Genomic DNA, 12,838 nt, shown 5'->3' with positions numbered 1-12,838 from the left:
TCTGTTTCCCTGAGCTTGGGCCCTTCCGTTTCCCTTCAATCCCAGGAAGTCTGGGCCAACCCCCTCCCCTGGCCTCCCCACTGTCCCCCTCCATCACACCTCCATCCTCAGGGAACCTCCCACATCACCATTACTCATTGCCGGCTTATTCACTACCCTGAAAATTCTCAGCTTCTGCCAACTGAAATCTGCCTCCTGGGAGCCCCCAAAGCTGTCACCACCCCCACCCTAGCCAATCCTAGAGCTCCCGTACACCCTGTCCAGGCAATAGACTCATGTGTGCATGGACACACACACACACACACACACACACACACAAACACAGAGGCTCACACTGATTCTCCGGAAACAGAACGGAGAGAATGAAGTCTGGAGGTGTGGCTTCCCAGCTCCTGTGTCAGACACCTGCGGCCCTTGATCCTCATCCCTGAGTGCTTGTGCACATATATACACACATGCATCACATGTGTACACTCAGTGGCTGGATATACCCAGAAACACACACACAGGTGCATTACACACTGAGAGCTGAAGACACAGGCCAGCACATAGCCAGTCAGCCAGACACTCTCCATTGCCTGCCTATCTGGTGAGAGGAAGCTGCTGCCAAGCAGAGGCACCTCTGGAGACCTGTCTGCCCGGAAGCACGGAGATGGATGGCAGACTGTCTGCAGAGGACTGCCTTTCCTGCCCACCTCCTTCCAAGGCTTTGGGATGTACGATTGCTCCTCCAGGGCAAATCCCTGAGGGGCTTCGGCATCCTTTGCACAACTGCCTCACCCTGCACCCACCTAGTGCCTTGGCTCCTCCTCTGCAATTCCCAATTCCTCCCTTCCGCCCCAGCCACCCTTCCCCTCATCACCCTTGTCATCTCCCTGAAACCCTTTCACCTCTGAGAAACCCAGCCATCCCACTCTTGACTAAGCTGTGTTGCTACCACTATAGAAACACCTGTACAGTGCTGCTACGTGCCGAACACTGGTTTAAGTCTATATTGTTGTTGCTGTACAGTTGCCCAGTCATGTCCAGCTCTTTGCAGCGCCCTGGACTGCAGCATGCCCGGCCTTTTACATCACTAACTCATTTAAGCCCTGTGACAACCTTATGCTAAGTCACTTCAGTCATGTCCGACTCTGTGCGACCCCATAGACGGCAGCCCACCAGGCTCCCCTGTCCCTGGGATTCTCTTGGCAAGAACACTGGAGTGGGCTGCCATTTCCTTCTCCTATGACAACCCTATAGATAGATGCTATTGCCATCTTCAGCTTTGGATGGGGACAAAGAAGCTCAGAGGGGTTGAGTCACTTGCCCAAGGTCACAGACATGGTGATAATAAGTGGCAGTGCTGGGACTCAAACCTAGGCTGTGTGGGGCTTCTTTGGTGGCTCAGTGGTAAAGAATCTGCTTGCCACTGCAGGAGAAACAGGTTTGAGCCCTGATCCAGGAAGATCCCACATGCCCCAGAGCAGCCAAGCCCATGCGCCAGCTATTGAGCTCCAGAGCCCACACCAAAACTACTGAAGCCCTGGGCTCCACGACAAGAGAGGCTGCAGCAAGGAGAAGCCTACACATTGCACCTAGAGAAAGCCTGCGCAGCAAGGACAACCCAGCACAGCCAGAAATAATAAATAAAATTACATTAAAGAAACCTTAGGCTGTGTGTTTTTTATACCTCTGCCCCTCACCATGACTGCACAGCCTCCAGCTGTAACTGTGCTCTGATCTGAGGCCATCCTGGAGCTCTGCTTCTTCTCCATGAGCTTCTTGTCTCTGCTTCTCTCTGCATCCACCCGAGAACCCACACTGCCTCACTTTGCTTACCCTCTTGCAGTTTACTGTGTCTTGCAACTTGGTCCTTTGTCCTTCTGTCAAAGCTGCCAGAGATGCCTCAACTCTGCATGGGTCCATCTTTCTGCCTCCTCCACATTTGTGCCCAAACTGCGAAGCTTCGTAGGTGAAAAGAAAATCAGCTCCTAGGCAGCAGGGCCTTTGTGTATCCCTGTCTTTGGTTTGACTCTGGCAGCCCTCAAGGCTCCCAGGGGTGACATCCACCTTCCTCGTCAGTGTCCATCACCCCCTCGCCACGCCTGCGTCTCCTCTTGGAGGCACTCAAGCCTCTCCCTCTTGAAACCTAACAAAGCCCCCATCTCCCCCACATCTGCCTCCATTTAACCTCGCCCCCCCTTCTTGAGAGCACTGGCTACACCCCCACTTTACCTCCTTCTCAAAGATCAATCCACTCCCATATGGCTTCTGTGCCACCACCCTTGACTGCTGGCTCCAAGGCCACCAGCTGCCTCCTCGTTGCTGAATCCAGTGAAGATTGTTCGTGACCTCTCCACAGCCCTGGACCCGCTGAACCCTCCTCCCTGGAAACATTCTCCTCCTCCTGGAAACAGGCCTCTTAAACTTCATCCTCTCCCACAAAGCCTAGACTGACAGCCAGAGACCCAGCTTCATCCTTGCTCCTCCTCCCCTGGATTGTCCTCCACACAGTCCCCTCTTGTCTGGCACCAGCCCTGCAGGTGCTTCCCTCCAGGGGTCTCTAGAGCCCATCTCTTCCTCTCTAGTCTCACTGCTACCCCATGCAGCTCTCTGCCCCCTCCGACTCCCGAGGGAACCCCTCCTGGGCTTTCCCAGCCGTGGCTCCCTCTAGGCCACCCTCTTGATTTTGCTGGAGTGGAGCTGAACTCACCAGCTGTGGTCGGGTGACCACGCTGCTTCTGCTGCTTTACCTGGCTGACTCCAGTTCAGAGCGCATCTGGGACGTCACTTCCTCCAGGAAGCCTTCCTTTGCCTCGGTGATGGGGAACTCCTGTGTCCAGGTCCACATTCCCCCACTGGTCTCCCGTGAGCATCAGAGTTATATCCTCCTTCTTCACTGCCACATCCCCCTGGTCTCCCCAGGTGCCCAGGGAATGTTGGTTAAACACATGGTTAAGGTCAGAGGGACCACTGTCACCTGCCTTTATCTGTCTCCTGGTTTGGAGGTTGCTCTGAGCCCACTTCTCCCTGATTCCCTCCTTACTTTCTTGAGAGGGTGCGGTGGGCACCGGGGTGGGGACTGGAGGTGGACTCTAGGGCAGATACTTGCTGAGTAGAGAGTAGGAGGGTTTAGGGTAGAGCAGAGGGGCCCAAGGCAGCCGCTGCATGCTGTGCGTTCCCTTCTCCTGCCTCCCCTCTCTGTGGTTCTCATCTCTTTTCAGAGGACTGTGCTCAAGGCACAGGTCCTTGCCCTCTTGTCTGCAGCTACTCAATTCCTCTGGGGTTTAGGACTGGATGGAATACCCCGTCTAGTTCTAAAGCTACCCTCCTCATCTTCTCCCCTCTCCTGCCCTCCTCTTGCCTTCTCTCCTGCCTCCCCCAACACCTGTAGCTCGCACTTGCCTGAGCCAGTTCAGTGAACACTTCTCGGTTGGTTCTGCCTGGGGCCCCTCAAGGGAGGAAGGATCCTTAGAGAGCAGGGCAGCCACGGGGCGCCCACTTGATGGGGCTGGGGCTGGGTAGGGCAGTGGCCGCTGGTCCCCCTCACTCACCTGGTTGACTGCTTGCCGATCCCGGGCTTAGCGGGTGGGCGGGGGAAGGAGGGCGCCAGGAAGCAGCCCCCCAGGGACTGGGAGGGGCCAGTGGCAGGCTGCGGGCTGCGCAGGTTCTGAGCGCCCCTCTCAGCGACGTTGCGGTTCCTCTGCTCCCTTTGAGCCCCCACGGATCATCATTCGCACCAAGTCTCCTCTCCTCTCTGGCTCCAGCTCCGCGCCGCCCTTCTCCCTTCCCGGTTTCTAGGTTTCACGCTTTTCAAGCGCCTGGCAGTGAACTCCCAGCCGCCCACACGCTCCCCAGTCTGGACTTCTGGAGTCTGAGTTCGGGATGGATACCTTGCCGTTCACTCTGGAGTGAGGGGTGTAGGTCGCACTGACTCTGTCTTTAGTCTGCGGGAGATTCCCCACCCTGGGCGAGGGAGGAGGGTGGAACTGTGGGAGCAGGAAGATTTTTCCAGACATGAGTCTTATTTTCAGCACCCTTTCTCCAATCACCCTCCACCAATCCTGCACCGTAGAAAGAGGTGTGGTCATGAGCCCCTTATACAGCTCCTGGTGGGATTTGTAAGGGTTGAGGAGGGTGGAGGAGGGAGTGGGAGGAGGGAGTGCTGGGCACCAGCGCCTCCCGGCTGGACTGTGTTGGAAAGGACTGTGGGAGTCTGAGGTGCTGATTTTCCAGGATCTGGGGAGTTCAGCTGGAGGAGCATCTCCAACCCCCTCTTCATTCATTCACTTATCCATTCATAAATCCGCCCTGTTGTGAATCACCTGCCACGCAACCTTCCTCCTGATAGTGGTCTGGGACGTACCACTCCCCTTCCATATGAGGATGAAGAAACTGTGGCCCCAGGCTCAGTCTCTGGTTCACCCCCTCTGCCCCTCACCCAGTGAGGAGGTGTGCAGAACCAGGATGTGAGTCTTATCACAGGCACAGACTCCAGTCCTCCGGGTTGACCCAGTGGGGATGTGACTTCCAGGGGGCTCCCTGGACCCAGCACCCCCCACCTTTGGTATATTCTCAGCGCTCAGTCCGAGACTGGCCAGCACAGCCACAGCTGAGGTCAGAGTGAGGCTACTGGACAGAATTAATTTCATTTATTGAATAGACTGCTGAAAGAGCTGGGTCCAAAGACCTGTATCTGTCCCCTCACTCCCATGCTGAATGGAGGGTTCTGGATCTGCTCAGAGGGGAGGGGGCACTTCCCCTCACACTGCCACCACACCATCCCTGGCTGCTAGGCCCAACCTCACCTCCTTCCAAAGCATGCATGGGGAGAAGGCAGTGACTCCTCATGGCCTCTCCCAGTGACCAGGTTGAGGAGGTGGGGGAGGTCAGGGGTGGGGAGTGGGTAGAGATGCAGTTGGGAAGGAGGTATGCAGACACTCACCTAGACTGGAGGGAAGGGAGGACTCAGGAAGCCCCTGGCAGGGAGAGAGAAGAAACAAGCCCAGGCCTGGGGAATTCCCAGAGCTTTAAGGGTCCTTTGAGCCCCCACACAGTACTTCCTCAAAGGACGTAGCTCTGCGTTTTCATGTGTTCATTTCTTAATTTATTGCACTCTGATCCCCGGCACTGCTCTGGCAGGCATCTGGGATACCATAGGCCAGCGTGGGGGATATATGGCTGGGAAGGGTTGATGGTGGGCGAGGTGGGGACCACAATCCCCATGGCTCAGGCTCCCCCTTCCCCACTTCTACCCTATCCACCCCTGCACATCTCTTTGGGGTGCTGCTGGTGAAGACTGAAGATGGACCAGAGGGAGGGTTTCCTTATTGATCAAGGAAACCAGACCTGATTTATTGTTCATGATGATGATGTTGAGGGGAAGGAGAAGGGGCAGGGAGCAGGCAGGAGGGATGTGAAAAGGGGGGAAATGGAAGGAGGGGACTGTTGACTTCCCTTGGGCTGGAGGAACCAAACACTCCCCAGCCCACCAGCATTTGGGCAACTGATTCTATCCATGGAGCTCTATTCCACTGTGGTCAGAGCACTTATTGCTGGGGCCTGTGCAGAGAGTAGTAGCAAAGGGTAGCGCTTTGGGCAGGTAGAGAGAAGGAGCCTGAATGCGAGGCCTGGCTCCACAGTCTCTCACTGTGGGACCCGATTCCTTTTCCTGCAGAGCCTCAACTTTTCCATCTGTACAATTGGATGGTCTTTCCTACTTATGGTGTGATTTTCCAACATCCACTGGGAACTTTCCATGTGTTGGCTGTCAGCTTCCTACTTTCATGAAGGGGGGAAATAGAGGCCACTTAGAGTGCTGTGGGCTGTGATGGAGCACAGAGAATCCGGGGAGGCTTCCAAGAGGAGGCGTCATCAGCAGTGATCCTTGGAGAATGAGACTCCTCATAGCTTGTCTTCTGCTCACCAACCAGGACAGGAGCCACATGGAGCAGAAGTCTGCACAGAGGTCACCTTGAGGGCACAGGCATGTGAGGGGCAGTGGGGAGGGAGGAGCAGTGTTTTCTGCACAGTCGCACACTGGTCAGGTCTGCCTGGCCCCAAACCCTATGAATACGTGGAGCCTGAAGTGGCTTTCCAGGGATAGCCTAGAGAATTGGTTCTCCATCAAATTGAAGCCATTTAACATTTACAGAGAAGGCAATGGCACCCCACTCCAGTACTCTTGCCTGGAAACTCCCATGGGCGGAGGAGCCTGGTAGGCTGCAGTCAATGGGGCTAGGAGTCGGACATGACTGAGCGACTTCACTTTCACTTCTCACTTTCATGCTTTGGAGAAGGAAATGGCGACCCAGTCCAGTGTTCTTGCCTGGAGAATCCCAGGAACGGGGGAGCCTGGTGGGCTGCCGTCTATGGGGTCTCACAGAGTCGGACACGACTGAAGTGACTTAGCAGCAGCAGCAGCAGCAACATTTATTGAGCGTTTACTGTCTACGCTTATGCTAACTGGAGAAGGGCAATAGGCAGTAGGTTTACACAAAATTAGTAATTGTTTTGTGAAAAAGGAGATTTCAACCTGCCTGGAGCATGTCGAGAGAGGGAGACAGAGGCTGGTGGAAGAGGACGTGGAGGGCACTGTGGTCGAGGGACACTTGGAAGCGGGCCTTCAGAGGTGGAGGTTTGATAGGCAAAGAGGCACGAGTAGGGGGCATCCAGAACACAGGCCAGGGCCTGGCAGCGCCAGGGCTTGGCAGCTTGGATGCATTTAGGTTGCTCAGGAGCAGTGAGAGGGTGGGGAGGAGAGGAAGGCTTGGAGGTCTTCTCTGCAGTCAGATCTTGAAAAGCCTTAAACAGTGCAGTCAGACCCCAGGAGTCTCAGCACAGGGGTCAGCTCAGGAGCTGCCTCCTCCTGAAGCCTCCAGGCCTTGCCTCCTAGGCCCCTGTCAAGGCAGTGGCCATTTCATTTTTCCAGGCTCTGCCCCTTGTCTGGTTCACTGCTGCTCAGGGCCTGTCCCTGAGGAGTGGTTCAGAGCTTCTGATATTCAGAAGAGCCTGGTCCGGCCCCTCCATCCAGCCAGTGAATTCTTGAGGCCCAGGGCCAGGCCTTCAGGACTGAGGGCTCAGAACCCGGCTGTGGTTCCTGAGGGCTTGTAGTTCACTTCCCTGGCCAGGCTGGAGCAAGGGACTGGGGCATCACTGGGCCCCACATTCCAGAGAAGCCAGTCAGTAGATCAGAAAGGGAAGAAAGCTGAGCTGCTGTTCAGAGAGAAGATCCAGGTCAAGAGCCTTCTGAAACTAGAGACACCTTGGTCCCAGCCCCGCCCATTACAGGAATCCATTTCCACTGGCTTTTGCGGATGCAAGTCTGGCGTCTCCAGGAGCTGGTTCTTCTCAGGTTCGGATCCAGGCTCTGAGACTGGGGAAGCAGGGGGAAGAGAGCGCAGGGCAGGGGGCAACCCCTCAGCCCCTGCCTCAGCCCTCCCCAGTCCCCCGGCCCCCAGGCTTCAGCTTCTCCAGGGTTCTGCTCACGGTGGACAGGCTGCTACGGGCTCCTGTGGGAGAGACCAGGACAGGGTGGCTGAATGGACAGATCCTGGGTCAGAGCCTCCCAGGGGAACCTGGGGTCAGAGGGAATAGAATGGGGAGGGAGGGAGTCTTGGAGGGCAGCCTGGTTTAAAGAGACATGGATGGACAGAGTGGCCCTTCAACAGGACAGCAACATGGTGTGGGAGTTAGAGGCAGCACTGGGGGCTGACGCCTGGTTTCTGGCCCCATCACTTCCCAGCTGAGTCTCATAACCTCCCTGGGTCTCAGTCAGTTCAGTTCAGTTGCTCAGTCATGTCAGACTCTTTGCGACCCCATGGACTGCAGCACGCCAGGCTTCCCTGTCCATCACCAACTCCTGGAGCTTGCTCAAACTCATGGCCATCGAGTCAGTGATGCCATCCAGCCATCTCATCCTCTGTTGTCCCCTTCTCCTCCTGCCTTCAATCTTTCCCAGCATCAGGGTCTTTTCCAATGGGTCAGTTCTTTGCATCAGGTGGCCAAAGGATTGGAGTTTCAGCTTCGACATCAGTCCTTCCAATGAATATTCAGGACTGATTTCCTTTAGGATGGACTGGTTTGATCTTCTTATAGTCCAAGGGATTATCAAGAGTCTTCTCCAACACCACAGTTCAAAAGTATCAATTCTTTGGCACTCAGCTTTCTTTATAGTCCAACTCTCACATCCATACATGACCACTGGAAAAAATGGCTTTGACTAGATGGACCTTTGTCAGCAAAGTAATGTCTCTGGCTTTTTAATATGCTGTCTAGGTTGGTCATAACTTTCCCTCCAAGGAGTAAGTGTCTTTTAATTTCATGGCTGCAGTCACCATCTGTAGTGATTTTGGAGCCCCCCAAAATAAAGTCTCTCACTGTTTCCATTGTTTTGCAATCTATTTGCCATGAAGTGATGGGACCGGGTGCCATGATCTTAGTTTTTTGAATGTTGAGCTTTAAGACAACTTTTTTACTCTCCTCTTTCACTTTTATCAAGAGGCTCTTTAGTTCTTCTTCGCTTTCTGCCCTAATGGTGGTGTCATCTGCATATCTGAGGTTATTGATATTTCTCCCGGCAATCTTGATTCCAGTTTGTGCTTCATCCAGCCAGGCATTTTGCATGAGGTATTCTGCATATAAGTTAAATAAACAGAGTGACAATATACAGCCTTGATGTACTCCTTTGACAATTTGGAACCAGTCTGTTGTTCCATGTCCAGTTCTAACTGTTGCTTCTTGACCTGCATACAGATATCTCAGGAGGCAAGGTAAGGTGGTCTGGTATTCCCATCTCTTTAAGAGTTTTCCACAGTTTGTTGTGATCCACACAGTCATAGTCTTTGGCATAGTCAATAAAGCAGAAGTAGATGTTTTTGTGGAACTATCTTTCTTTGTCAATGATCCAAGAGGTGTTGGCAGTTTGGGCCTCAGTTGCCCCATTATATAAAGTGGGGCTAATTATAGTACCTGCCTCATATGGCTGTTCTGAGAATGAAAAAAATCAACGTATGGAGAGTGCCTGGAACAGTGTCTGGGATGGAACCTTTTGCTGAGTGCTCAGCATCCCACCATGGGCGGCAGACACTGGGGGCAGGGGCACCTTTGAGAAACTCTTGCCCTGGAATTTTCCAGTGTGGCGGGATAGAGGAGGAAGGAGATGCCCAGTTTCAGGTACCAGCTCTGAGAGTGGGATTCCGCTATGGGAAAGGAGAGTGAGAAAATAGCTGGGCATTGGGCTGAGGGAGGGAGGGCAGTGTGGTGCTATACTGGGCCTGACAGAGAAACCTTGGGAACCAGAGGGCCTGAGCTCCGCTGGGAGCAAGACGCGTTTTGACTAAGCTCGTGGAAGAGCCATGCAACACATCTGGCTCCCTGTGACTGGAGAAGCCCTCTTTGCACGTCCGTCAAGGTGGCTTCTCTGGGCTGTGTACCCAGAGGGGAAGATGGAAGATAGACTCCGGAATTTCTGGAGCTTACCCTCTTTATTTCCATTGGCACTGGCTCTTCCCTCCCCATGGTCTGCCCCTGGCTGGGGGTGGATTCTCAGGCTCCCTGTAGGATGAGAGCACAAGCCCTGTGGTTACTGAGCCATTCTCAGATCAAGTCCAGCTATGGGAAGGGAAGTCCTTCCGGTTGTCTACTCCCCATCCTGGCTGCTGTCTGTGCTCCTCTACTTCCTTGACGTCTCCCACATGATCTGCGCAGATTTGGGGAGGGAACAAAGGTGGAAGAAACGGGCCCTTGAAGGAGAAGACAGCAGATATGTAAGGAGGTGGGGGTCCTGGGGAGAACTGGGGATGAATGTATAGGGCTGATGGAGATGGGAGCACCTATGTGGGGAGCTGAGATGAGGTGAGGAGCTATCCAGGGTCCTGAGGTCTCAGGGGAGCTAGAGGGTCTTTATGGAAGCTCAGGGATGAAGTAGGGTTATCTGGAGATCTTGGAGGCTTTGGGGAAGAAGAAAAACTGATCAGGGGAGGTGGGGGTTCTAGGTGCTCTGAGCTGGTTCAGGGACTTAGTGGAAGGCTGGAGTCTGTGTGCAGTCACAGCAATGCCTACACAACACACACACGCACACACACACAGCATCTCTAACACATGCAGCCAGTACCGTCACACATGTGGGCTTGGCCGCACTGCACAGGGGGCTGCAGACTTACACACAGAGGGTCCAGGCAGTTCTTGGCAGCAGTGGGGATGGGGGAAAGGACTCACCTATCGTGGGCAGGATGTGCTCCAGGTTGAAACGAGACTTCAGGAAAGGGTAGGCCAAGATGAGGAGCCCTAAGAAGAGAGACATGGAGGGGTTCTATGGTGAGGAGGGAGCCTGTTTAGGGCGAGCTGTATGAAGCTGGGGCTGTGAGCCTGGGGCTGGGCTATGGGTGTGCATGGGAGCAGCATGAGTGGGTAGGGTTGGGACTATGGGTGTGCGTGCTGGTGGCGGGCATTCCCCAACACCCAGCCCCAGGAGGGGGTGCGGAGCAGTGCCTTTCGGGGAAGGGGTGACTGGCTGTGAAGGCTCAGGCTCCTGGCTCCACCCTGCCCAGGCGATGGCAGTTTGGTTTCTTCCTCCCTCTGCAGCTGGAAATGGGCCCATTGGCACCCCCAGCTCTGACTCCCCACCCTCCCCTAGGGCTCCCAAGGGCAGGACTGGAGGCCCCTCAGTGAGCTGGGGGGGGGGGGTAGTGGAAGAATGGGTCCTGCTCCGTCACTCCCAAGGGTTTGGCCCCTGGCCTGAGTTCACAGGTGCAGATACCAGAGCCCACTGCCCTGGTGCTTCTGGTTCTGCCCATGCCCAGGATGGTGGAGGGGATGTGGGATGTACCTAGCACCACTGTGGGGATATCAGTGGGCCTGGTCTGGACAGACAGACAGATGCCTGGATAGACAGATCTGCTGTGGCAACATTCCAGGAAAGAAAAGGAAACCGTTTGTCTGAGCTGGATCCTGTCGGGGCTCCAGGTGAGTCCCACAGAGAACTCTGTCCTTTTCTACCCAGCCCCCACCAACCCATCTGGAACAAGCTTATGAGTCCTAACACTAAGTCAAGAGCCCAGGGCTTGGGACTGGGGAGCTGGAGCGGGAGTGGCCGGAGAGCAGGGTTCACCAGCTCCTGCCTCCTCACCCCTGCAGTGTGCTATGGGAATCAGCTCAGCCTCCCTCTCCCTCCCTGTACCCCTGATGGCTGCCTTGCTCACACCTCCAACTTCTATCCTCCCCAGCCGATTCCTGATGACCCAGCTCTTCCCTCCATTTCTTGTTCACCTGGCCGTGGTCCCCTCTCCCCACCCCCCACCCCAGCTCCCTCTCTGAGCCCAGCACCTTCTCACCCAGACCAGCAGCGCCAATAAAGATCCCGCCCACGGCAGCTGCAGCTTTGGAGATGGAGACGCCGATGATGATGCTGCCGGCTACAAGGCCAAGGGCCACGCAGGCCAGCTGCAGGCAGCGGAAGTCTCTGCTGCTGATGGGGATGTCCATGCAGGCCTACCCAGGGCACTGCCTCTACCAGTGGAGCCTGTCCCTGAAACAGCTCTGGAGGTCTTGGTCCTCTTGGATGTCTCCTTGCTAGAGCTTCACCTTCAGGAAGACAGTCTCTGGGCAGTAAGATTCTGGGCTGCTAACCTTTGGGTTTATATGCAACCCTATCCCACCACAGTCTCTGGGGCCCCACCTTGAGCGAGGATCTCTCCCAGGTCACTCCAGCTTACTCTTCCTTCCCTATAGGCCCCTGAAGCTGGAAGCCACTCCCAGGATGCCTGCCTGACCACATCCGGCCTTGGCTGCCAGAGCTCTGGAGAGCTGGGCCTGTGCCCCGGGGCAGTCTGAGTTCCCCTGCCCAGGACATCCTGCCCCAGGTCCCTGGAGCCTGTTCGGCTGCCACTGAGCTTCAGCCTATTAAAGTTTAAAGCAATGGTTGCAAGGGGGAGGGGGTCTAGGGGACCAGGCTTCCTCAGAGATGTAGGCAGCAGGAGGTGCTGAGTTATTCATGAGGTTGCAATGTGAGTTGCTGCCCGCAGGCCCATGAGGGCAGTCAGCCCAGGTTCCACTGTGGGTCCCGGAAGGGGCCGGATGAGCCGCTGGCTTCATATGGGGCTCGGCAGCCATATGAAGGACTCCTGGCCGCATGCTCAGGACCCACCCTGCTGCTCCTTTGGTTGGAGGTGAACCCAAGTCCCCTGCTTGGGGACTTGGAGACGGGGACCTGGAAGGAGACCTGGAAGGAGACCTGGATGAGGCTCAAGAGACAGACAGGAACCGTGAGAGGGCCAGGAGGAGGAGGGGGGAGGGTCCTTCCATGTCCACTCTTCACCCCCACCTTGGCCCTCTCTGGGCCCCAGGTAGGGTGAGGACGGTCTCTTCTCCTCAAGTAGGCTCCCTTTTAGTTGCAGAGGGCTGAGGAGGGGAGCCCCCTCCAGCTCCCCTTGGGGTCCTTGGTGGGGAGGCTAACAGGAAGGGGCAGTGGTGGGGGCAGGGTGGGAGGACACACGCAGGCTAGGGGCCAGGGTTGGGAGGAGGGGTTGGCAGGGGCCTGGTTATCAGCAGCCGGGATCTGGAGATTGGCGCGAGGCTGGCGCCTCCTGACCTCCAGGCTGAGCTCTGTCCAGACCGTCTGACCTACTTGCAGAATCCACCAAGTGAAGATCGGGCAGCGGTAACCCACCCCAGCCCGGCCCAGCCCTGTCCCGTACCCTGGGCCAGCCCTCAGCACTAGCTGCATTCTCTGGCCCTTTATGGATCACCACAGCTCCCGGGGTCCCATCACCAGGCCCAGTGGCCTCTCTTTCAATCGCCTGTCTCTCCCCTCCATGTTTACCAGCTGACCACACCCAAGGTCTCTGGCCTCCTCCTG

The 12,838-nt window shown here is 55.8% G+C and overlaps 1 protein-coding gene across 1 annotated transcript; it reads right to left on the bottom strand.

The window, feature by feature from the left end:
* Positions 1-7,413: 7,413 nt before the first annotated feature.
* KNCN (kinocilin) lies at positions 7,414-11,466 on the bottom strand. The gene is made up of 3 exons (XM_068992270.1): positions 11,316-11,466; positions 9,463-9,537; positions 7,414-7,493 (listed from the first exon to the last, which is right to left on the bottom strand). Exons 1-3 carry the CDS (start codon positions 11,464-11,466, stop codon positions 7,414-7,416), a joined length of 306 nt encoding a protein of 101 aa, XP_068848371.1.
* Positions 11,467-12,838: the final 1,372 nt, after the last annotated feature.

The sequence above is a fragment of the Capricornis sumatraensis genome, chromosome 2, assembly GCF_032405125.1.
Source record: "Capricornis sumatraensis isolate serow.1 chromosome 2, serow.2, whole genome shotgun sequence".
NCBI lineage: Eukaryota > Metazoa > Chordata > Mammalia > Artiodactyla > Bovidae > Capricornis > Capricornis sumatraensis.
Note: the sequence above shows the minus strand (reverse complement) of the source record. Positions and strands in the feature narration are given on the sequence as shown.